This window comes from Piliocolobus tephrosceles, chromosome 8, assembly GCF_002776525.5.
Source record: "Piliocolobus tephrosceles isolate RC106 chromosome 8, ASM277652v3, whole genome shotgun sequence".
Taxonomy (NCBI): domain Eukaryota; kingdom Metazoa; phylum Chordata; class Mammalia; order Primates; family Cercopithecidae; genus Piliocolobus; species Piliocolobus tephrosceles.
Genome location: NC_045441.1, coordinates 145,552,108 through 145,578,369, shown reverse-complemented (window position 1 = coordinate 145,578,369; position 26,262 = coordinate 145,552,108). Strand labels below are relative to the sequence as shown.

General features: G+C 43.3%; 1 protein-coding gene across 2 annotated transcripts in view; it reads right to left on the bottom strand.

Moving 5' to 3' along the window:
* Positions 1–26,262, bottom strand: part of UBE3C (ubiquitin protein ligase E3C) — a 139,620-nt gene that overhangs the window by 27,317 nt on the left and 86,041 nt on the right. For both annotated transcript variants that reach the window (XM_023225329.3, XM_023225330.3), the window contains 4 exons: positions 26,000–26,087; positions 23,437–23,534; positions 21,271–21,403; positions 15,501–15,748 (listed from right to left, as the gene is read on the bottom strand). In XM_023225329.3, coding sequence (XP_023081097.1) covers positions 15,501–15,748; positions 21,271–21,403; positions 23,437–23,534; positions 26,000–26,087 — 567 coding nt within the window. The remainder of the gene's footprint in view (positions 1–15,500; positions 15,749–21,270; positions 21,404–23,436; positions 23,535–25,999; positions 26,088–26,262) is intronic.

Sequence of the window (26,262 nt, the reverse complement as noted above, 5' to 3'; positions counted from 1 at the left end):
AGGTGTGCACCAACCACCACGCCCAGCTAATTTTTGCATTTTCAGTACAGATGGGGTTTCACCATATTGGCCAGGCTGGTCTCGAACTCCTGACCCAAGAATGCTTTTTAAGGAGCTCAGTGCATGTCTGATAACTAGAGCAGGCATAACATCCCCTCCAAGAAGACTGCGGCTGGCCTCTGCCTGGTCAACCAAAGTATTACGCCCTTGTGTTTTTATTTCTGATTTGAGGACTAATGATTACCCAATTAATTTTGAAAAGATAGCAAAAAAGCGCTTCTTAATGAGAGAATGAATAAAATGGCAACAGGCACATAGTCATCATCTCCTGACAATGTAAAGAAAGTTGTGTTGAAAAGCCACAGTTCGTTTAAAGTTAAGGATGGTTAATACTATTAACCTGGGGCACTGAAAAATGGCATCACTTCGAAATGAATGACGAGTTCAAAGCCAAGGAGGACATTCTGTATAAAACTACATGATTGATTCCAGGTGTTGAAGAAAAGCCCTCATTTGTACAGTGGACTTTAAAAGTAAACTGGAAGTGTAAATCATTTGATGTTCAATATATAAGGTCACTGTTTGCCATTTCTGCATTAGTAACAATAAACCAGTGAAACTAGTTAAATATATCAGAACTACCTGAATTTTAAACAGAAATCCCACTGTGACTCATAAAATGTAAATGCATAGGTATAATTTTTTACATAAGGCAGGTTTAAACCTTCAGAGCATTTAATATACAAGCACCAATAAATGATGGCACTAAAAACTATGATTGCATCAGCTAAATGGATTATAAATTAAATTTCCATAATGTATGCAACTGAGATACAAATGTAAGCATAAATCAAGGTATTTTCTAAACACAGGTTAATTATACAACTTCAAAAACTGCCTATTTTTTATGCAAAATAATCCACTTAGCATTTTTCACATTGGCCTTAATTCTCAGCCAGCTGTACCACATTTGTTCCTAGAAGCATATCAATAACTACTTGTCATGAAAAAAATAGCAATAGGTATATGGAAAAAACCTGTAACGAATTTTTCAACTGTCTGTCTTTTATGAATGTTTATAGCTAGAAATTGTGCCAAAATGATTTGAAATAAAAAGGATTAATTATAGTAGAAGCCTTTTAATATAAGTGAGTGCAGTCGCGACGCAATTAATGCAAATTGTGGCTCTATCAGGAGAATAAATGTGAACCACATCACAGGCCATTTCTGTTTGCCGCCAAATAACTTCGGTAATTTACTACATTAAGAATCAATAAAAAAAATAATGCTTTTCAAATGCATCTCTATCAATCTTCAAGCAGCTTTAAAGTGAACATTTATAACTTAATCTAAAAACTATATAAGAGATGATGTCTTGCTTTAAAGCCATCCTAATTGAACAAGCAGAAAATAATTTTAGTTATTTCAAATCATACTAACTGCATACTTTAAAAAACAAAAAAGAAATGTAAAACAAGAATGTATACTAATAGCAACATGCTATTTAATAATTGTGCTTCAGAATTAGTAAGTTGGAATCGAAAAACGAAGTCCCTTCAGTCACTGGGACCACCAGGGGCTTGTGTAACTAACTCTAAGCTCCTACGGGGCAGGAGATATACCTCATCTTTCTTTTTTTTGGAGACGGAGTTTCGCTCTATCGCCCAGGCTGGAGTGCAATGAATGGCACAATCTCAGCTCACTGCAACCTCCACCTCCTGGGTTCAAGTGATTCTCCTGCCTCAGCCTCCCAAGCAGCTGGGATGACAGGCGCGCACACCATGCCCAGCAAATTTTTGTATTTTTAGTAGAGACAGGGTTTCCCCATGTTGGCCAGGATTGTCTTGAACTCCTGACCTCAGCTGATCCACTAGCCTTGGCCTCCCAAAGTGCTGGGATTACAGGTGTGAGCCACCACGCCCGGCAACATACCTCATCTTTAATGCCAGAGTTCAAGTATAACATATGGTAGCCATTCATGTAACAAACATTTATTAAGTGCCAACTATATGTCAGGGACCACATTACATACTGGAATTCTGCATTCATGAATCTGTTTGCAAGAAAACCCATTCATTCTTGTGTTAAGAGTTTTCGGATTGTGGGTTTCAGATTATGTATATGTCAACACCCATTTCAAGTCCTAGATCTTCACAATCCTATTCCAGAGAGCTTTCTACACCGTCAACTCCTGCAACACTTTGTCTACACAGCTACCCTGGCACTAAAAAATCCGTGTTGTCCCAGTGTCCCATGCGCCTCACATGCAGGAACAGCAGGAGGAAGACACCAAGCTCCCTGGGAGAGGCCAGGCTGTGGGCCTCACTCTAATACTCCACTGGCAGGTGTCCTAAAGCCAATCTCTAAACATGAGCTGAAGTGAACTCGCTCTCGATTCAGCAGATGTCTGCCACAGATAACTGAGCAGAGCCCACTAGCTGTTACTCAGAGAAAAAGAGCAATTCTGCCTTGCAAATCCTGAGCCACCACACCAGGACACGCGTGCTGCACTCTTACTTCTCTACAAAGGCTGCCCAAATCCCCAGCACACAGAGCTGCCCAGGCCTCACAGTGCTCACACCTTTTCTTGAGACCCTGGCACTCCATAAAGACAAGGAAAGCCTGCACAGATTCCCCTTCTTGTCTCCAACTCTCCTTTCACTTCAGAAGGCCTGCAGGGCACAGGGGATGGAGGGTGGGGCTGTGGGGAGACTCGCAGTGCGTGTCTTCAGTCTGATTTTCCTCACAGTCGTCTCCAGCGATCGAGCCACCATATGATACATTTTGAGGAGCTTGGAGTTGACCCTTCCTTTTTTTTTTTTTGAGACGGAGTTTCCCTCTTTTGCCCAGGCTGGAGTGCAGTGGCACAATCTTGGCTCACCACAATCTCCGCCTTCCGGTTTCAAGCGATTCTCCTGCCTCAGCCACCCAAGTAGCTGGAATTAGAGGCAACCGCCACCAGGCCCAGCTATTTTTGTATTTTGAGTAGAGACAGGGGTTTCACCATGTTGGTCAGGCTGGTCTCAAACTCCTGACCTCGTGATCTGCCCGCCTCAGCCTCCCAAAGTGCTGGGATTACAGGCGTGAGCCACCACACCTGGCTCAACCCTTCCTTTTTTCCCTCAACTTCTAGTTCTGTGGCTCCCAGGTTCAGGCTCCAAAACAAAGAAACCCTCGACCCTGCTCACCAAAATATTTCTAGAAGATAAAAAACTTACATCTTCATGAACAAGGAAGTTCGCCAAAGTAGCAAACCCATATTCCCACTTCCACTGACAAGAAGCAAACATCTGAGCATTTGAGAGCAGTTTTTATACTCCTGCTTCTGAAAGACAGTAGGAATTAAAACAAACAAACAAAAAACTCAGGCCCAGTCTCAAGGTACCCCACATAACCAAGAACTATTTTCAACAATTAGAAGAAAATATCTTTCAAGTTTCAAAATTCTACTTTTGCCATATAGGAGAATAAAATATCAGACTAGAAATCTGTCAAGCCACCTCCTGAGAAATTTGAGGATACTGATGCCTTCGATGATAGAAGATTTTGTTACCATGGGGTACTGTATCCCTAACAAGAGCTGATGCTCTAATGGCTATACTCCTTCCAGCTTTAGAACAATAGCACCCATGAACTCCAATTTATACTGACTGCTGCTTTCTCTAACTTCTGTGACACTGGCTCTGTCAGTCACGTTACCTACCGCATGATTCCTTTGTAACAGCTTTACTGGGATATCATCCACATAACTTACATTAAAAGGTTTTATTATATTCATAAAGTTGTACAACCATCACCACAATTTCTGAAGATTTCCATCATTCTAAAAAAAAACTCCACATCCCTTAGCTGCCACTCCTGGTTCCTCCCAGCCCTGGCGATCACTCATCCACCTTCTGTCTCTTGATATTTTCCTGTTTTGGACATTTCACATAAATGGAAGCATGTCTTTGGTGATTTCTGCATCCACTCTCTTTCACCGAGCAGAACATTCTCCAGGTACATCCACGTGTGCCATGTGTCAGTGCTTTACCCCTTTTTATGGCCCTGTAATACTCCACTGTATGGATGAACCATATTCTGTTTACCCATTTGCCAGCTGATGGGCCTTTGAGTCATTTCCATCTTTTAGCTATTATGAATAATGCTATTGTGAGAATTTGGTGCAAGTTTTTGTGTAAATATATGTTTGCTGGGTCAAAAGGTGAGTAACCTTTTGAGGAACTGCTAAACTTTTCCAAAGTGGCTGCACTGTTTTGCACTCCCATTGGCAATGCACGAGGACTGATTCCTCCACATCCTCACCAACCCTGCGATTCCTGGTTTGATTCCCACCGTGCTCACGGGTGTGCGCGGCAGCCTGTGATGTGCTTTGCCCTTCCCTGACGACTAGTGATGCTGCCATCTTTGCATGAGCTAATGGCCCATTTGCTGCCAGTCCCTGGAAAGATGTCCAATTGGAGCCTTTGCCCATTTTTAATTAGGCTATCTTTTTATCATGGAGTCCTTCATATATATGCCACAAGTATCTTCTCTTTCAGTGTGTTGTATTTTCAGATTCTTGATGGTGTCTTTTGAAGCACAAATATTTTTAAGTCCAGTTCATTTTTCCCTTTTGTTTTCTGTGCTCCTGGTCTCATAGCTAAGACAGGATTTTTTTCTGACTATGCTGCGACACTCAGCAGTCCATTTTCCCGTATGCCCTGCAGCGCTCTGTGTTCCTCAGAGCACTCTGCGTGAGTAGTTGTGGTCTCTTTTGTACCCTTGAACCACTGGGCACAGAAGGGAGGTAGGCCCCCTTTGCTCCTTACTGCCACTTCCAGACCATCCTTTCCTTCCCTCCCCCTTAAAATCCCTGGCTTTCAATCTCATGCACTGGGCTTGAGCATCCATTACTTCTCCCAGGTGCAGTTACTGACCCTTAATTCAAGATTTTAGCTCCTGAGAGTCTAACGCACTCTGGTGATAATTTTTGGTGACATCTGTGGCCCACAATTGACTGTCATTCTAACATCCTGGCTGCCCCTCAACTCCACTTCAGCTACCAATTCCTTCAGCCCTGTCCTCCAAGTGGCATTACCGGCAACTAAGCCCCTCTGATCTTAGCTTTAACCACCCCTACACTGACTCCCTGAAGGACCTCGACTCCACAGGTCTCCTCTCCCATCCAGCTTCCCTTGCCCTCAAATCTCCATTCATGGATTAATTTCCTCTCTAAACAGCCTAGATTCAAAGGTAGGCTCTTGTGACCACTATGAACTTGCAACCAATTCATCCTTCATTATAGTCACTTTGCAAAAAACCTCATCCCTCGTTAAATCTGACTCTACATCCTAGTCAGATCCACACAGCTGTTCATGGATGTAGAAAAACAAGTAACCTACATGGCTGGTCTCACTTCACTTCATGATATTAACGTCAAGTGAGCCCTACACTAACTGGCAATCCTATTATATTTCCATAGTCCAGTAATTCTCAAATTTTACTGTGCATCAGAGTCATGCTTATTAATTTAAGCCTATTCATAGCTTGCTGGCCGGGTGTTGTGGCTCACACCTATAATCCCAGCACTTTGGGAGGCCAAGGCAGGTGGATTACTTGAGGCCAGGAATTTGAGACCAGCCTGGCCAACATAGTGAAACCCCGTCTCTAGTAAAAATACAAAAATTAGCCAGGCGTGGTGGTGGGCATCCATAGTCCCAGTTACTTGGGAGGCTGAGGCACAAGAATTGCTTGAACCGGGAGGCAGAGGTTGCAGTGAGCCGTGCCACTGCATTTTAGCCTGGGCAAGAGCAAGACTCTGTCTCAAAAAACCCCCCAAAACCAAAAACGAAAACACACAGCTTGCTGAGCCCTAGCCCTAGAATTCCAGATTCTGAAGGTCTGGGGTGGAGCCCAAGAATTTGCATTTCTAACAGATCCTCAGGTGATGCAGGAGGCTGGACTGGGAACGTTGCTCTTCCCATCCTCGCCTTCTGCTGCATCACCCAGAAAGCAGCAACAGTGGGAAGCAGTCAGAATGAGCTCCTGCTCCCCAGCTCATGCAGCTGCACCCACAGTGTTCCTCTCCCTCTTCTTGGACACACGGCCTGTGGCGCCCTCTGCTTTAGCACCAGACCTCACACGTTCACTTTGCAGGGTGCAGTTCCTCTCTCCCTCAGCAATTTCACTGACTCATTTCCAGCAGCACGCACACATGCCATTACTTCTCCCATCTTCAGAATACAGCTTTCCTAGCCCCATATCCCTTAAGCGGCTGCTCATAGTTTTCTTGATAACCAGTCCCCCAATTCTTCTCCAATCCTTTCTCTTGTAACTGCTCTGAAGTCTACTGCTGCAGAGTGCCCTAATCACAAACCTGTGGCTCCATCCATTTTCACCCAGTGAACACACTCATGGAAAAGCACTTAGTCCACAGCACAGAAAATGCCTAGCACCTTGGAAGCCCCCTGCACCCCCTTCCAGTGTTACCCTCCCAGGAGCACCAGGATCCTGCTTTCCAAAAACTGCAATGAGCTTTGTTTCTGAACTTCTATAAACGAAATCTGACAAAATGTACTTTTGTGTGTCCGGATTCTTCAACTCAATGTTAGGTCTGTGCCGTTCACTCATACCATTTTGAGTAGCTGTAGTTTGTTCATTCAGTAAGTCTTGTGACTATCCTACAACTTACTTACTATCATGCTTTTGAAGGACATTTGTGTAGTTTCCAGTTTAGGGGCTATACAGTGTTACTATAAACATTCTTTCACATGTATTCTAATGAGTATGTACACACTTCTGTTGTGATGCGATGTATTTTCAGCTTTCATATGATACTTTAAGAAGATAATCCTGACATTCTTTTCAACCCATCTGCTGAGGTTTTTGCCTTCACCATGCCACAGAAATCACTTGTCCACTGTGCTAAATGACATGGCCACTTCTCAGTGCTAAACCTTACTTGGTCTAATGGTACCATCACACAATACCCACCTTTCTCTTCCTTTCAAACACCATCTGTATTTGGCACCTGAATTTCTACTTTTCTGGTTTTCTCCCTTACTTTCCAGCTTCATCTCTTGAACTTCTATTAGTCAATTCTCCACTCTCTGGACTCTAAATCTTGGAGAGCCCTGGGGCTCAGTTCTTCATCTCTTTTCTTCTCTAGTGACACCTACACCCTGTGTGATCTAATTCAGGCTCATGACTTTAAGTACCCTGGGAAAGCTGATGGCTCAGCCCAGATACTGCCTCTGAACTTGAGGCCCCTATCCTCAACTGCCCCCCATTAAGCCTCCATAAGAATGTCTCCCTCCCCACACCTGCTCCTGCCCAGACCTTCCCCAGCTTAGTCAACATGACCTCCATCCTTCTAGTTCTCAGAACAGAACCCAGGCGATCCCCTCACCTTCTCTTGTCTTCACACATCCCAACATCTGATTCATCAGCAAAACTCCTTGAATATGATGACTTCTTACTAGCACTACCACCAGGACGTAGGCAGCATCATCACTCCACCTGAACGACGTGACACTCCATCTGGTGTCCCAGCTTGAGCGCCTGACCAATGCAAGCTTATACCAAAGCCAAGGAGGCCCATGACAACCCAGGCCAGATTCTGCCAGCCCTCTGTTGGTGTCGCCAGGAGTCCCCACTGGCCCGTCTTACTCCAGAGCGTGACCTCCACCACTTTACTTACTGCTGCCTCTCAAAACTGATTTTGAGTTTAGAAACAATAAAATTAACACCATACACCTTCATTTGGCTTTTATTTCATAAAGTTACATTTGGTAAATCTAAATGAATATTTAAATGTTTAAAAGGATTTACATGGGCCCTATTTTATCATTATTTTGAGATAAGGTCTCTGTCACCCAGGTTGGAGTGTGGTGGTGCCATCATGGCTCACTGCAGCCTCTACATCCCAGGCTCAAGCAATCCTCCCACCTCAGCCTCCCAAGTAGCTGGGACTACAGATACACACCACCATGTCTGGCTACATTTTTTTTTTTTTTTTTTTTTTAGCAGTAGAGACTAGGTCTCCCTATGTATGCCTAGGCTGGTCTTGAACTCCTGGGCTTAAGTGATCTTCCCACCTTGGCCTCCCAAAGTGCTGGGATTACAGGTATGAGCTACTGCACCCAACGCTATTTTTTAGATTATTTGTTGTCTTTATTGCACAAATAAGAGCCAAAGATAAACAGGAGACTTTAAGTAGGGCCAGCAAGAGTGTGTACTTCTAACCTTCATGGTGACAAACATAGCCCAGAAAAAAAGAGAATGGTCTCGATATCATACTGATCCATTCTCCTCACGAATTTCAGAACTATTTCAAACTATTGCTTGGGAGTGATGAGAAAAATAAACAGGAAGTAAAAACTCAACAGTAAGCAAGACTTACTTAATCCTTACTTAATCCAAGGGCAGAAAGAATTTACTTTGTGTGCTAAACCTACAGTGAGAAATCTTTTTTTTTTGAGACGGAGTCTCACTCTGTCGCCCAGGCTGGAGTGCAGTGGCCGGATCTCAGCTCACTGCAAGCTCCGCCTCCCAGGTTCCCGCCATTCTCCTGCCTCAGCCTCCGGAGGAGCTGGGACTACAGGCGCCCGCCACCTCGCCTGGCTAGTGTTTTGTATTTTTAGTAGAGACGGGGTTTCACTGTGTTAGCCAGGATGGTTTTGATCTCCTGACCTCGTGATGCACCCACCTCGGCCTTCCAAAGTGCTGGGATTACAGGTGTGAGCCACCGCGCCCGGCCAAGAAATCTTATTTAGGTGCAGCAATCAACTGAATTCAGGAATACATCTCTCATTTTTACTGCAGAATCTAAACCATTTGTATTTTATGGTTAATTTTGAAGAAATAAACTTACATAGAAAACCGTCTTGCTGGGTGCGGTGGCTTGCGCCTGTAATACCAGCACTTTGGGAGGCTGAGGCAGGCGGATCACTTGTGGTCAGGAGTTCCAGACCAGCCTGGCCAACATGGTGAAACCCCATCTCTACTAAAAACACAAAAATTAGCTGAGCAGGGTGGTGGATACCTGTAATCCCAGCTACTCGGGAGGCTGAGGCAGGAGAATCGCTTGAACTCAAGAGGCGGAGGTTGCAGTGAGCCAAGATTGCACCACTGCACTCCAGCCTGGGCAACAGAGTGAGTCTCAAAAAAAAGAGTTTAGGGTCCAAAACAAGGTTTTTTTTTTTGAGACGGAGTCTCGCTCTGTCACCCAGGCTGGAATGCAGTGGCCGGATCTCAGCTCACTGCAAGCTCTGCCTCCCGGGTTTACGCCATTCTCCTGCCTCAGCCTCCCTAGTAGCTGTGACTACAGGCGCCCGCCACCTCGCCCGGTTAGTTTTTGTATTTTTTAGTAGAAACGGGGTTTCACCGTGTTAGCCAGGATGGTCTCGATCTCCTGACCCCGTGATCCGCCTGTCTCGGCCTCCCAAAGTTCTGGGATTACAGGCTTGAGCCACGCGCCCGGCCAAAACAAGGTATTATACAAGAGAAGCTCTGCCCCTTTAAGGACTAAGGCAACTATAAAATGACTAGTATTCACCTCAATTTAGATGTTTAAAGTTTCAGCAAATTCAGTGAACATTTTACAAAAGGATGCTAATGATGGAGAAAAAGAAACTTTCCAACTTTTGAAAATCTCAAGATAAACTGTTAAGTGCCAATATTATACTACATAATAAATGCACACTGAATTCTACTGCAATAAAAGATTATAAACCATGAAGTTATACAATCTAATTAAAATTTTCAAATACATAACCAAGATAATATCAAATAATCTGATTTATAGGCATGCCATTCCAATTAAATCAATATTCTAAAGCAAGAAAAAAAGCCATTTTCAAATAGAATTCAAATATGATAAAGGCTTAGCCTCAATAAATATTCTGAACTTAATTGGCTTAAATGGACCTAGGTGCTTCTATCTGTAAAAAAAAGTTCAAGATGACATTACCACATCCTTGGGCTGTTTATTTATTCCCTGTCTGCAGCCTGATTTACAGGCGATAAAATGCAATCATGACCCACACCAGAAGCAAGAATCATTTGCTAATGGAACTTTTAATTGAGAAGTGGCCAGTGACAGGAGGTAATTCTCCCTCTGTAGGATCACTCCTGAAGACCTCTCTGTACTTTATCACAGTAAACAATCACTAACATATGCATTAAAGAAAATTTAAATACATTATGACCCAATAAATATCATAATCCATCAATATACAATTTTCATCTCTTAAAGACGTAATGTTCAGGTACCACACTATTAGTTGTTGTACTATTACACTTACTTGGATCTGAGCAATTTTTATCATGTTAGTACAAAGTTTAACTTTGTAATCAGATGGTTATCAGATGTTTTGGAAGTTGGTAACCCCTTGGGAATTTCCATGCAGAAAATAATGTAAGGAAAGTCTTAAATATGTGAAACTAAGTTAACTACCATCCTCAAACAACTATAGTTTTGTTATTGGTCTAAACTTTACTATTTTAAACAGCCTTAATAAGATATAACTTACATGAACTTCATTTGTGGGAGAAAGGTTTAAAATCACAAATTCTCTTCCCTGGATCTTGTGTAAATATATACACATTCCAAAGTATAGTACTATACAATGACATCATATTCAGAATAATTTCAATTATAAGCAATATGTCAATAAACAAAGGAGAAAATGAGTTTATCCTCACCAGACTTAAATAACTATTAGCTTCTACATTAATCAAGACTGGATGATTTATACATTCAGGAAGAAAAAGTAGTATATAATCTTAAGGTTTAATTCATGCAGATAAAATTAATGCTCTATCTTCTGTAACTGCATTGTGTGAAAACCACTAAGTTTAGAGTATTTCAGGTTAGCCTAGCAAAGCACTCACCTTTATTTTCACATATATATTATTAAGTTAGAAGGTTCTTGGGCTCATTTTAACAGAAACCACTATGGGATTGCATTGTAAAGATTTTCTTTTCGGCCAGGCGCGGTGGCTCAAGCCTGTAATCCCAGCACTTTGGGAGGCCAAGACGGGTGGATCACGAGGTCAGGAGATCAAGACCATCCCGGCTAACACGGTGAAACCCCATCTCTACTAAAAACTACAAAACACTAGCCGGGAGAGGTGGCGGGCGCCTGTAGTCCCAGCTACTCGGGAGACTGAGGCAGGAGAATGGCGTAAACCCGGGAGGCGGAGCTTGCAGTGAGCTGAGATCTGGCCACTGCACTCCAGCCTGGGCGACACAGCGAGACTCCGTCTCAAAAAAAAAAAAAAAAAGATTTTCTTTTCTTTTTTTTTTTTTTTGAGACAGAGTTTTGCTCTTGTTGCAAAGGCTGTAGTGCAATGGTGTGATCTTGGCTCACCACAACCTCCGCCTCCCAGGTTCAAGCGATTCTCTTGCCTCGGCCTCCTGAGTAGCTGGGATTACAGGCATGCGCCACCACGCCCAACTAATTTTGTGTTTTTAGTAGAGATGGGGTTTCTCCATATTGGTCAGGCTGGTCTCAAACTCCCGACCTCAGGTGATCTGCCCGCCTTGGCCTCCTAAAGTGCTGGGATTACAGGTGTGAGCCACCGTGTCCAGCCCCTTGTAAAGATTTTCATACAATGAATTATGAAATGTACATCCTCCAGAGGAAGCTGAAACTGAGAAGTAGGCTGTGTGACCATCAACAAAGAAAGAGATGCTATCCACAAACTGACACCAAAGCCAGCTCACAAATCAACATCAAATCAACACCTGAAATCTGCCACCTGAAATACGGTGAGCCTGAAGATGACGATGTAACACAAACCGTTACGGTAGTGAAGTCATGCTGGAGCCCTTTCTCAAACCTGAAGAGCACTTAAAATCACTGGGAGTCTGAACAAAGAAATAACTGGGGCTATGACAATGCATTTCAAAGAGACACAAATAAAGGGGAATTATTCTATATCCAGCATAGACTGATTCCTTCCCACCACTCCTGCTTAACAAGGCTGCGGTTCTACTCCCATTTGCTATAAATAAATACACACATACCCCATACTGCAAAGCTACAGTAATCAAGACCATATTGCATAAGGGCAGACCCACAGTGTTAAGTGTACGGTCTACTAATTTTTCAACAAGGCTGCCAAGAACATGAGGATGCCTAACTCATACAAACTACAAAAATTAACTCAAAAAGGATCAAAGACCAAAATGTAACAGCTAAAACTACAAAATTGTCAGAAGAACATACAGGTGGAAACCTTTGTGATTTTAGGTCAGGGAATGGATAAGACACCAAAAACAAGCAATAAAAGAAAAAAAAACACATTAGACTTCAAAATTAAAAGTGTTCGTTCTTCAAAGGAAATCATCCTGAAAGTGAAGAGACCACCCAGAGAAGGAAGAGAACACTTGCAAATCATTTATCTGACAATGTTTTAGCTTCCTCAGAGAATATACATTTCGTAACTCATTGCATTTCAGGGACTTAATAATAAAAGACAATCCAATAAAAAAATAGGCAATGGACTTGAATAGACATTTCTCAACAGAAGTCATGGAGCACATGAAAAGATGGTTAACATTATTGGTCATCAGGGAAATTAAAACCACAACGAGACACCAATTCCCACCCACTAGAATGGCTGTAATGAAAAAGACAACACTAAGTGCTGACAAGGATGTAGAGTCACTGAAACCTTCACGAACTGTAAAAGGTTGCAGACCCTTTGACGTGGAGTACTGTATGACCTAACACTTTCATGTCTAGGTATATGCCCAAGAAAAATGAAAAACCTATGTCCAAATAACAGCCTGTATACAAATGTTTGTAGCAGCATTATTCATAATAACCAAAAGGTGGAAACAATGCAAACGCACCACTGCACTCCAGGCTGGGATGAATAAGTAAACAAAATGTGGTGACTGGGTGTGGTGGCTCACACCGGTAATCCTAGCCTTTTGAGAGACTGAGGCAGGAGGACTGCTTGACACCAGGAGTTCAAGACCAGCCTGGGCAACATGGCGAGAGCCTGCCTCTACAATAAAATGAAACAATTAGGTGTGGTAGCAAGCAACTTTTACCACAGTTGAGAGGCTGAAAGCAAGAGGACTGCTTAGGCACAGGACTGAGCCGTGTTTGCAGCAGTGCACTCCAGCCTAGGTGGCAGTCTGTTTCAAAATGAACAAAACAAACTCCAAAGTGTGGTATATCCATACAACGAAATAAGATTCGGCCCTTAAAAGGAGTGAAGCTCTGACCTATTAGGACATTAATGAAACCTGAAAACATGCTAAATCAAAGAAGCCAATAACAAAAGGTCACAAATTTATAGTCGATAAAACAAATGATTCCACTTATATGAAATGTCCAGGAAAAAAAAAAAATCCATAGAGACTGAAAGTAGATGAGTGGTTGGCCAGGGCTGGGGGAGGAAGGGCAGGATAGGGAGTGACTACATAGGGTTTCCTTTTTGGGATGATGACACTGCTTCCAAGTTAGATATTGGTGATGGTCACACAGCACAGTGAATACATTAAAAACCACTGAACTGTACACTTTAAAAGGTTCAATTTTCCATGATGTGAGTTATATTTTAATAAAACTGTTACGTAAAAGAAGTCATAAAAGTACCATCTGTTTTGCAGGCACTGATTTTTAATTAAGCTACTTCTCAAAACAGGCAACTCCATGCACTATGCTTCTCAGAGAACAGAACCACCAATGAGATAAAGAAATTTTATTACAAAGTTGAAAATGAGTAAGCTCTGATTAATTCTTACAGAAATTAATCACAATAGCAACATTAACCTCTATTTTATTTATTTATTTTTATTTTTATTTTTTGAGACAGAATTTCGCTCTGTCACCCAGGCTGGAGTGCAGCGGCGCAATCTTGGCTCACTGCAAGCTCCGCCTCCCGGGTTCACGCCATTCTCCTGCCTAGGCCTCCCGGGTAGCTGGGACTACAGGCGCCCACCACCACGCCCCGCTAATTTTTTATAGTTTTAGTAGAGACGAGGTTTCACCATGTTAGCCAGGATGGTCTCGATCTCCTGACCTCATGATCCACCCGCCTCGGCCTCCCAAAGTGCTGGGATTACAGGCATGAGCCACCGTGCCCAGTCTTAATTTCTAATTTATTTAAGAATAAATAATTTATTTAATTATTTCTAATTTAAGAATAATTTAATTATTTCTAATTTATTTAAACAGGCCAGGTGCAGTGGCTCACGCCTGTAATCCTTTGGGAGGCTGAGGCGGGTGGACATTTGAGGTCAGGAGTTCAAGACCATCCTGTACAACATGGTGGAAACCCCTATCTCTACTAAAAATACAAAAATTAGCTGGGCGTGGTGGTGCACACCTGCAGTTCAGGAGGCTGGTGGAGGACAATCCCTTGAACCTGGAAGGTGGAGTTTGCAGTGAGCAGAGATGACGCCACAGCACTCCAGCCTGGGCAACAGAGCGAGGAGAGACTCCGTCTCAAACAAACAAACTAGCTAATAATAACTCCTGAATACTCAACTTGATAAATGTCACTCTAGCAGGTAGAGCTGTGTCCCCGCAAAAGACAAATTCAAATCCTAATCTGTGAATATAACCTTCTATGGAAATGAGGTATTTGCAGATAATCAAATTAAGATGACGTCACACTGGATCAGGGCAGGCCCCAAATACAACGACAGGTGTCCTTATTTAAAAAAATAGAGGGCAGTGTTGACACAGACACTCAGGGAGAAGTCCACATTAGAGCAGAGGCAGAGATCAAAATGATGAATCTACAAGCCAAAAAAGGTCAAGGGCTACTGGCAAGACCAGAAGAACGAATTCTTCTAGAGCCTCTAAAAAGGAATCTACACTGCTGCTGACACCCTAAGTTTGGACTTCTGGCCTCCAGAACTGTCAAATACATTTCAGTTTTTCTAAGCCCCCCTCCTCACCCCCAAAAGCGTGTGGTGATGTGTTGCAGCAGTCCGAGTAAACTAATAGTCACTAGGCAGTAACTTACTGTCTTAGTACATTTTGACTGCTTGTAATGGAAGACCTGAAATGAGTAATTAATAAAAACTGAAATCCATTTCTTATAGCTGGAAGGCCAGGAGCCCAGGGTCCAGGGGCAGCCCCTGGTGAGGCCTTCTCAGTGGTGGGGACTCTGCAGAGTCCAGAGGCGGCACAGGGCATCACAAGGTTAGGGGCTCCCTCCTGTCAAGTCACCAGGGCCCCTCCCACAATAAACCACTCATTCATTCATGAAGGCCGAGCTCACATGATCTAATCACCTCTTAAAGGTTCCACCCTCTCAATACTGGCACACTGGGGATCAAGTTTCAATACGAGTTTGGAGGGGACATTCAAACCATAGCACCTACTTACAACCATACAAATTTGTTTCGTGCAGTGCTTTTGCAACATTTAGCATCCAAATTTAAAATAAACAGTATTTTACGACAAACCTGGATAACAACCACACATAAACATAAAATGTCAACATCTTTTGGTCCGAGGTCTATTTTTATATGAAAGTTACTTTACCTTTCCAAGCATTCTGCCTAGGAAGTAGTAATGTCTGGCAAAAGAATCTCCCACAAGCATCTGAGCAGCCGGGTTGGGGTACAGAAGCCCTTCATTAGTAGTCTTAAAGAACCCCTGGTTGGGGTTAAATCCTGACTTCAGTAGTTCATTTAAAAACTCTCTGAAAATACCACCACCATCAATGCCAGCTTCATCCAGGCCATGGGCATTGAGCAAGTGCACACGGATCCGCTTTTTCAAATCAGGCTCTGTTCAAAAAAATGGGAAGGTGAGGAGGAAAGATGTTACAAGAAAGCAATAACATCAACTGGCCTTACAGGAAGGCTTGGGGAAGGGGTGCAAGGATCTTAGGGACATTTTAACATAGGACTCAAAACAGCAATGATATTATCATTATTTTTTGAGATAGAGTCTTGCTCTATCACCGAGGCTGGAGTGCAGTGGCATGATCTCGGCTCACTGCAAACTCTGCCTCCACGAACTCTCAGGGAGTTGGTCCTCCAGAGTCTACGGCAAGCTTGCCCTCAACCTGTAGCCCACAGGCCGATGTGGCCAAGGATGGCTCTGAATGCGGCCCAACACAAATTCCTACATTCTTAAAACATTAATTTTTTTTTTCCTTTTTTTTTTTTTCGAGACGGGGTCTCCTGTCATTCAGGCTAGAGTGTAGTGGTGCCATCTCAGCTCACTGCAACCTCTGCCTCCCAGGTTCAAGTGATTCTTCTGCCTCAGCCACCCCAAGTAGCTGGGACTATAGGTGTGTGCCGCCACGCCTGGCTAATTTTTCTATTTTTAGTAGAGATGGGGTTTCACCATATTGGCCAGGCTGGTCTTGAACTCCTGACCTTGTGATCTACCCGCCTCGGCTTCCCAAAGTGCTGGGATTACAGGCATGAGCCACCGCGCCCGGACTGTGATTTTTTTTTTTTTTAAAGCTTATCAGCTATCGTTAGTGTATTTTATGTGTGGCCCAAGACAATTATTCCTCTTCCAATGTGGCTCAGGGAAGCCAAAAGATTGGACAACCCTGATCTATATGATCTTTTAATAGCTGTATTTGGCTGAAAAGGGGGGAAAATTACTGGTTATATAATTTGCCACAAAGAGTAAATTAAGGCCAGGTGCAGTGGCTCATGTCTGTAATCCCAGCACCTTGGGAGGCTGAGGTGGGTGGACCGCTTTGAGGTCAGCAGTTCGAGACCAGCCTGGCCAACACGGTGAAGCCCCATCTCCACTAAAAATACAAAAACTAGCTGGGCATGGTGGCACATGTCTGTAATCCCAGCTACTTGGGTGGCTGAGGCCGGAGAATCGCTTGAACCTGGGAGGCAGAGGTTGCAGTAAGCCAATATCATGTCACTGCACCCCAGCCTGCGTGACAGACTCAAAGAAAAAAAAAAGTAAACTAAAACATTGTCTTTTTCTGGGCACAGAGGCTCACTTCTGTAATCCCAACACTTTGGGAAGCCAAGGCAGGGCTGCCTGAGGCCAGGAGTCCAAGACCAGCCTGGGCAACACCAGCAAGACCCTTTCTCCACAAAATATTAAGAAAAGCTGGGAATGGTGGTGTGTGCCTGTAATCCCAGCTACTCAAGAGGATCACTTGAGCCCAGGAGTTTGAGGCTGCAGTGAGCTATGACTGCACCACTGCACTCCAGCCTGGGTGAAAGCGAGACCCCCCATCTCTAAAATAAAAATTTAAAAACCCCAAAAACAGGCCGGGTGCGGTGGCACGAACCTGTAATCCCGGCACTTTGGGAGGCCAAGGCAGGTGGGTCACCTGAGGTCAGGAGTTTGAGACCAGCCTAACATGGTGAAACCCCGTCTCTACTAAACACAAAAAAAAATTAGCCAGGCATGGTGGTGCACACCTGTAATCCCAGCTACTTAGGAGGCTGAGGCAGGAGAATCACTTGAACCCAGGAGGCGGAGGTTGCAGTGAGTCAAGATCGCGACACTGCACTGCAGCCTGGGCAACGAGAGAGAAGTTCCGTTTCAAAAAACAAAAACCCAAAACCAAAAAAAACCACAAGGTGGACCAAGTTAAGATGTGACCTGATAAACAGGCTGAATCAGAGAACAGCTTTGGGGAAGTAAGTGAACCGTCCTTTATCTTTTTGTAAGAAAGTTCTACAGGTGCTTTGCGGAAAAGATAGGGGGAAGGAGAGGCGAGAGTTGGAGAAGAGGCTGCTGCATGAAGTCAGGGGAAGCACCAGCACGTAGCGTACATTCGATACTTTCACAGACCCCACGCGCTGCTGCCATCTGTCGGCTTTGGTGCACAGTCACCCACACATATCCGCCCTGGAGCATCTCAAGGGACACATAACCTTTAGAAGCATCCTGGAAAAGTGGTTTAGCAGAATGCTTGATACAGGCTCCAGGCAATCTCCTCAAAACCCTGTTTATCCCGACATTGCTATGTACACGTCAGTAATTTTGAAGTTTCAGTACCTGGAGTGTAAAGAGTCTATGATATGTGTCAAGTAGGGCAAATACAATTTACTGGACTGACTGAGGCTTACAGCCACCACATACCAAGCTCCCATTCACTGAGCAATGGTCGCTGACTGAATGGACAAGATGGGGCCACTCTGCACAACAGCAGGGAGGCAGTGCTGCCTGGCTGTGCCACCCAACCTCTGGGTCAGTGTCCGTGTCACCCTTGGGAATCAGGTAAACACATCTAAGCCATTTGGCTCCAGCTTGCTTTCCTGCTTCTGGAAGAAATTTCCTCTGCTTCAGGAAGAAATGGTAATTCTGCCCATTAAATGAAATAAAATAAAAGTAACCAACCAACAAAAGCAGACAAATGAGGCTCTCCAGAATGATGAGAGCAGAGCGCGGAGCCAGCTTTGCCTCATTCTCACCCAAGAGTCAATGACAGTGTGAGCTCCAGGCCCCAAGGGAACTGTGTTACCCACTTTATAATTCTTACAGCAATCCCATGAGGAAATGTGACGATTTCTCCCAATATTCCACACTGCAACAAGGTAATGCAGTGCAGGCAGGGAGTGCGTGGGCACTCCTGTGAGGCCCCAGCCCGTCTCTGCTCTCTGAGCACCAACTGCAGGGGCAGCCGTCAGCCTCTCTGCATTCCACTCAGTCAGCTTATGGGTGACGGGGCGAACATGCACACTTCAGAGAACCGCTCCGAGATGAGGCAGACCAGCATCGTAAAGCATGGGTTCGCTGAATGACTAGATGGTATGTGGAATAATCACATTAGTTGATTAAATGTAAATTATTAGTCAAAAACGCACCTCAAACCATTCTCTCACAAGTACATTAATGATTCTGAGATATCTGACTTTACTATATTTGCCTAGCAAAACACCACATTTTAACACATGGCTTAATCTTTCCTATAGTACTTGAGAACATTTATAAAGATTTTAAGCATTATGGTATAAACATTATGAGAAGATTCTTCCAAATCTTTTAACTTCAATGCAATTATTAGCATGCATTTAGGGAGGTGGGGTATGATCAGTTTTTAAATAATTTTTAAAGCTTAAGGATTCATTAGGAAATTTGAGGTTTGTTATAACTGGACAGTAACATCAAAGAATCATCTACATGGAGTAGTTTTAAAGTTAATTTAATTTAATTTTATTATTATTACTATTTTTTGAGACGGAGTCTTGCTCTGTCGCCCAGGCTGGAGTGCAGTGGCCGGAACTCAGCTCACTGCAAGCTCCGCCTCCCGGGTTCACACCATTCTCCTGCCTCAGCCTCCCGAGTAGCTGGGACTACAGGCGCCGCCACCTCGCCCGGCTAGTTTTTCTTCGTATTTTTAGTAGAGACGGGGTTTCACCGCGTTAGCCAGGATGGTCTCGATCTCCTGACCTCGTGATCCGCCCGTCTCGGCCTCCCAAAGTGCTGGGATTACAGGCTTGAGCCACCGCGCCCGGCCAAGTTAATTTTAAATTGCTGGTAAATAAGAAACATGTTCTACTCTGGCTGAAGAGCTTACAGCCCCCTACTTGCAAGTACCCCGCACCACAGCACCTGCGCCCTCGGAGCGCCCCTCACCCACAAACTCAGCTCCTCCCCTAGAGGTGCCACTCCAGAACTGCCTCTTATAAGGCCCTTCGACGTTAAACGGCGCACTCTTCTCTAAACACTACACAATCATTGGCAAACTCATTATTTTGTCACATCTATTTTTTTCCCCCTGGGATTCAACCACAAATTGAACAAGCATCTACTGAGCACCAGCTGTGTACACCAAATAAACAATTCCATCCCAAGCTGTAAAAACCTTCAGGGTCAAGTGGGAGAGATGAACATGAAATCTGCTAATAAAAATACAACACAAGAACTATTAAGAATTGATTTATAAGGTACTGTGGGACCCCAAAACATCTCTCAATTAGACAATTAGTTAGATTAGGAGTCTCTCATTTACACCAAATATTCTGAAAACACAATCAGATAGGCAAGGGAAGCCTGGCCCTGCGGAGAGGCCGCAGCCTGTGCGCAGACCTGAGTTCACTCGGTCTCAGCTGGTGACACTCGGCATCAGAGGGCCATGGCAAAGATTCAATGGCAACAGTAAATTGTGTGAAAAAAATAAAAGCTTGAAATAGAGTAAGGAAACAACTGATGTTAGCTTTCCTCCACTGTTCCAATATTATGACAAAATTAGCTCTTTATGTAAGCAATAAAAATTACTAGAAATCAGGTTTCATTTCCTTAGAAGAAAATTAAGTTGCTCCCCTAGAAGAAAAGGCAATTGTCATTTCACATCAGACAACCTATCGCCTTCCAAAAATTGGGTAAGATGATTTCATTTTTAATTTCAGATCCAGTCTAAGCTTTCACTTTAATCCCCTTGGCATTGACCAACATTTAATTAATGTATTATCATAATCACAATATTTCGAAGTTAAAACTGCTATTAAAGATTAATAGCACACAAACTTTGAAGACTAAGTATCAAATATTAACGTAAGACAAAATGTGCCAGTGAGCTCCAAATGCTATCCAAATTGCTGTTACAATATAATCCTCCTTTACTAATGGCAGTGTCATTAAAGCACACTTATCTTTTTATAAAGAAACTTAGATTGCAATGGCATTTATTTTAGTATATTTAATTTGGCTTACAATTTGTGATTTTATATAAACATTTATACAAAAACACAGAACGTAAATGGCTGCCATCGAGATTTTTAGAATGACAGCTTGCAAACTAAATTTTTGGGGCAGACTTTGGGAGGTGGGGAACCGGTTACTTTCTTGCCCTTTAAAAATAATTAATATTTTTTAAAGGCTTCTGTTGTACTAACTGTCAATTTTAGAAATATTACTTAATAACATGTCTCCCAAATCTGACTTGCTATACTATTTTTTGGAAACTGGGTCTGGCTCTATTGCCAAGGCCAGAGCAGTAGCACAATCAGGGTTCGACTGCAGCCTTGACCTCCCAGGCTCAAGCCATCCTCCCGCCTCAGCCTTTTGCAGAGCGCAGACAACAGGAGCACACTAACATACCCAGATAAGCTCACTTTTTTTTTTGGTCAAGGCAGGGTCTCAGTACGTTGCCCAGGCTGGCCTCTAACTCCTGAGCTCAAGCAATCCTCTCGCCTCAGCCTCCCAAAGTGCCGGGATTATAAGTGTGAGCCACCATGCCCAGCCGCACATTTCAGTTTTTAAGTCATCATGGAACAAGATGATGGACACTAATTTTTAAACAACCACCATTTTCTAAAGCAATTCCCTAGCCTCCACCTGCCAAATAATACATCTAGAGAATTATATATACCATTTTCTGGAGAAAGTTTGTCATAAGCATCTTCATAAATGTAATTTCTTCTTATTGTGACATTAATTCCATCCAGAAATGGACCATCTCCTTGAACTTCTTGCTTATCTGCATAAATCAACCTCTGAAAGATCTAACAAACAAGGAAAGCTGTAAGGTTATTAGGAACAAAAGACCTGTTACAAGCTACCAAAGAATAAACTGCTAAATCTTATCTTTGTATCTTCATAAATTCTGAAATAAATGCTAATAATTAAGGTATCAAATAGTGATTTTTATCAATAAATATATAGATAATATATAATGTATATCATATTTAAATATTTCAAATGTTGCTCCTTTGCCCAGTTTAAAATAAACTTAAAAAAATCCAGCCAGGCACTGTGGTTCATGCCTGTAATCCCAGCTACTTGGGAGGCTGAGGCACGAGAATCTCGTGAACTCGGGAGGCAGAGGTTGCAGTGAGCTGAGACTGCACCACTGCACTCAGGCCTGGGTGACAGAGTGAGACTGTCTCAAAAATAAAATAAATTAAAATTAAAATTAAAACCCCATGCTATAGAGTATTTTCATTTATAAATCCTTTATAAAAACTTAGGTAGAACAGCTTTGTAAAAGCTGTATACTAACACTAGTAGAAATATCTCTATGACAAAATTCAAATAATCTTTTTGATGTTAAAAATCCAGTAGAGGGAGCTCAGGAATTATGTGAGTGAGTGAGAGACACAGAGAGAGAGAGTGTGTGTGCATGTACGCACGTGCAGGGACGGTTTCGTGAAGGGACACGAACAGCTTCAAAAGAAACTCTTTTGTTCACCACATAAACAGAGTGTACAGGCCTAAAAAATACACTCTTGAAGCCATTACTGGAGAACGGAACCAGCTAATCTTCAGAAATTTGGCAAAAATAGTTGACAAATAAAAACAAAACATTTTAAAATTTGGAAATATATATAAACAAAGTTTTGTACATCAAAGACAGCAGACAAGGAATTAAGATATTTGTCCATTTCTTCTTTTATAAAAAGTAAAGTGGCGGGCGTGGTGGCTCACGCCTGTGATCCCAGCACTTTGGGAGGCCAAGACGGGCAGATCACAAGGTCAGGAGATCGAGAGCATCCTGGCTAACATGGTGAAACCCCGTTTCTACTAAAAATACAAAAAATTAGCCAGGCGTGGTGACACGTGCCTGTAGTCCTAGCTACTTGGGAGGCTGAGGCAGGAGAATCGCTTGAACCTGGGAGGCAGAGGTTGCAGTGAGCCAAGATCATACCACTGCACTCCAGTGGCGACAGAGGAGACTCCATCTCAAAAAAAAAAAAAAAAAAAAGTTGTGTTTCCAGGCCGGGTGCAGCAGGTGACGCCTGTGATCCCAGCACTTTAGGTGAGATGGTGGCTTGCGCCCAGGAGTTTAATGCTGCAGTGAGCTATGATCACAACACTGCTTTCTAGCCCAGGTGACAGAGTAAGATCCTGTCTCAGAAAAATAAAAATAAAACAGCATTTCTGATAAATAACTTAAACATGAATGTACAGAAGTGTATCTTCACAAAAAATTGACATTTTCAAAAACAATGCAAAATATTCTCCCCCCTTTGAGATAGGATCTTGCTTTGTTGCCCAGGCTGGAGTATAAGTGGCGCCATCTTGGCTCACTGCAACCTCTGCCTCCCAGGCTCAAATGATTCTCCTACCTCAGCATCCCGAGTAGTTGGGACTACAGGTGCACGTCACCATGCCCAACTAACTTTTATATTCTTTGTAGAGACAGCGTTTTGCTATGTTGCCCAGGCTGGTCTTAAACCCATGGGCTCGATCTGCCTGCCTCGGCCTACCAAAGTGCTGGGATTACAGGCATGAGCCACTGTCCCTGGCCAAACAATGCAAAATTTAATAGAGAAAAATGACGTTAGACCCTTGTTATAAGAAATCTATAGTGTAAAAGGGCTTTCCACCAGTTGTAACTAAGAAAATACTTCCAGTTTGTAAAAAGAGGTATCTAGTTGGGTTTTATAAATCATTCTTACCTATTTCAACCTAATGAGAAAAGTATGTTATGTAATCAGCTAGGCACTAGGCACCTTTAGAGATTTCTTTGGTGGATGTGTTAATTTCTTAACACTAATATGATACGTAGTGACAATAAATAAACCAAATTGCATACCTTTACTCGTTCCTCAAATGGAACCACAAAAGGCAACTCTGTCAAGACGGCAAGCTGTCTTTCCTCAGACACAGACAGCGGCGGGGACTCCAAACCCACTACAACACATTTTAAAATCTTAATTAGTTCACTTGCACTTTCCCTTGCATTCCCACTGACAACTATTAAGGTGAAGATTCATGAAATCATCCTGATTAACTTATTTATCTAAATCCAGTTCCATGAACACATCCCTGCCTCAGGCAGACCCATGAGCCACGCACAGTGCAGGATCAGCACAGAAGTCTTCAGCAGCTCCCCAAATACACACCTTGATCGAATATTAAAGATGTCCTAATCAAGAACTACACTTCCGCTCCAGCTGTCTAGCACGTCTCAAGTGCACAGCTAGGCTGAGCACTCGCGGTGAGACCCGAATGCAGCCAGATTCGGCAGTGGCAAGTGCCCCGGCCACCCCCGACCACCTTCATGTCCTTTTCCTCCTACTAAGGCAACAACGTTCCTCCCAGACCAGGCGTGTGTGCATGAGATGGTACCTGGGAGAAGGTTGTATACACAGTGGGCCCCAGGCAGTATTTCATGAATAAACACGTATCCCATTCCTTTCCAACAATAAATCATAACTTGGCCTCTTAAAATTCATTTCAAGGAGCTGGGGATGGCAGCTTATGCCTGTAATCCTAGGCTGAGGTGAGAGCAGCCCTTGAGCTCGGGAGTTTGAGAAACTCAGCAACACAGAGAAACCTTGCCTCTACAAAAAAAAATTTTTTTTAAATTAGCTGGGCATGGTGGCACAAGCCTATAGTCCCAGCAATGCAGGAGGCTGAGGTGGGAGGACTGCCTGAGACTGCAGAGTTCAAGGCTGCAGTGAGCTGCGACTGCACTACTATACTCCAGCCTGGTGACACAGTGAGACCCTGTCTCAAAAAAAAAAAAAAAAAAGGAAAAAAGTAAAGTGTTACGTGAAGGTATCTTAGACATCATATCAAAAACACAAATTCATTAAAGAAAAAAACGGTAAATGGACTATCAAATTTAAAACTTCTCCTCCTTGAAAGACACTGCTAAGAAAAGAAAAAGACAAGCCACAGATTGGGACAAAATATTTGCAAATACATATCTGATAAACCATATCCAGAATAGCTTTGTAACTCTCAAAATTCAATAACTAAAAAACATGTTCACAGGCAGTGTGCAGTCACTCACACCTGTAATCATAGTACTTTGGGAGGCCAAGGTGGGAAGATCCCTTGAGCCCAGGAGTTAAAGGTCAGCCTGGGCAACATATACAGATTCCAACTCTACAAAAAAAAAAAATTAAAAATTGGCCAGGTGTGGTAGCACATGCCTGTGGTCACAACCACTTTGGAGGCTAAGGCAGGAAGGCCGCTGAAGCCCAGGAAGTCAAGGCTGCAGTGAGCTGTGATCGCACCACTGCACTCCAGCCTGAGCAACGCAGTGAGACTGTCTCCAAAAAAAAAAAAAAAAAAAAAGAAAACAAAAGAAAAAACCAAATTCATGAAAAAGATGCTGAATATCATTAGTTGGCTGGTAGATACAAATTAAAACCACAATATGATATCATTTCCCACCTTTTATCATGGATTTTTTTTTTAATATAGTCTTGTATTGTCATCCAGGCTGGAGTGCAGTGGCGTGATCTCGGCTCACTACAACCTCTGCCTCCTGGGTTCAAGCAATTCTCCTGCCTCAGCCTCCCAAGTAGCTGAGATTACAGGTGCCCGCCACTCGCCCAGCTACTTTTTTGTATTTTTAGTAGAGATGGGGTTTCACTATGTTGGTCAGGCTGGTCTTGAACTCCTGACCTCGTGATCCGCCCACCTCGAACTCCTAAAGTGCTGGGGATTACAGGAGTGAGCCACCGCGCCCAGCCCACAAAATTCTTTTTAAAATGACAACTGTAATTGCCTGTGAGGACTGGGAGCAACAGGGGCTCTCATTAATTGCTGGTCTGAACACAAAGCGGTGCAGCCACCCTGGAACACAGTTCTGCAGCTTCTCATCAAGTTAAACATCAACTTGCCAAATGTCTCAGGATTCTTACTTCCAGTGAAACTTACTCCGTGTCAAACAAAATGTATGTTCACAGAAAAACCTGTACATAGATGTTTATAGCAGCTGTACTCACATTCCCAGAGACTGAAAAAAAGAAGCCAAATGTCTTTCAACGAATTAATTGATTCACAAACTGTGGTGCATCCCCACACTGGAATACAGCTGAGCAACAGAGGGAGCAATCAACCCACACAGCACCCTCAAATGTACTGTGCTGACCAAAAGGAGCCAGGAGCAGACTACACAGCATGGTTCCCCTTGGAGGCCTTTTGCAAAAGGCAAAGTGACAGAACGAAACAGAAATGGGTGTCTGCTGAAGAGGTGGCTGCAATGGAGCTAGAGGCAATTTTGGGGGTGATGACTTTTCTACATGGTAGCTCCTGGTGGGGGTGACATGCTGTATGAGTTTACTACTCTGTAAATTAAAGGAGTGAATGTGACAGTGTGTAATTCATACCTCAGTAACCCTGTGTCCTAGAGAACTCACCGTCCAGGGTGGACTGCAGCGGGCCTATCCTTCCCATCCGCCGGAACCTCCACACATGTCTGGATGCTGGCACATAGAGCTGAGTGACCTGTTGGGGGCAATCCTGGTTCAGAACTCCCCTGTGCTCTAGCACACACTTTGACCTGATCACACTTGAACAGAACTGGTGTTGGACACTTCTCTACTATGGACTGGGCCCTCTCTCTGACCTCATACCTTCATGTCCCCTTTTGGACTACCTTTTCAAGTCCTCTCTCACTCTG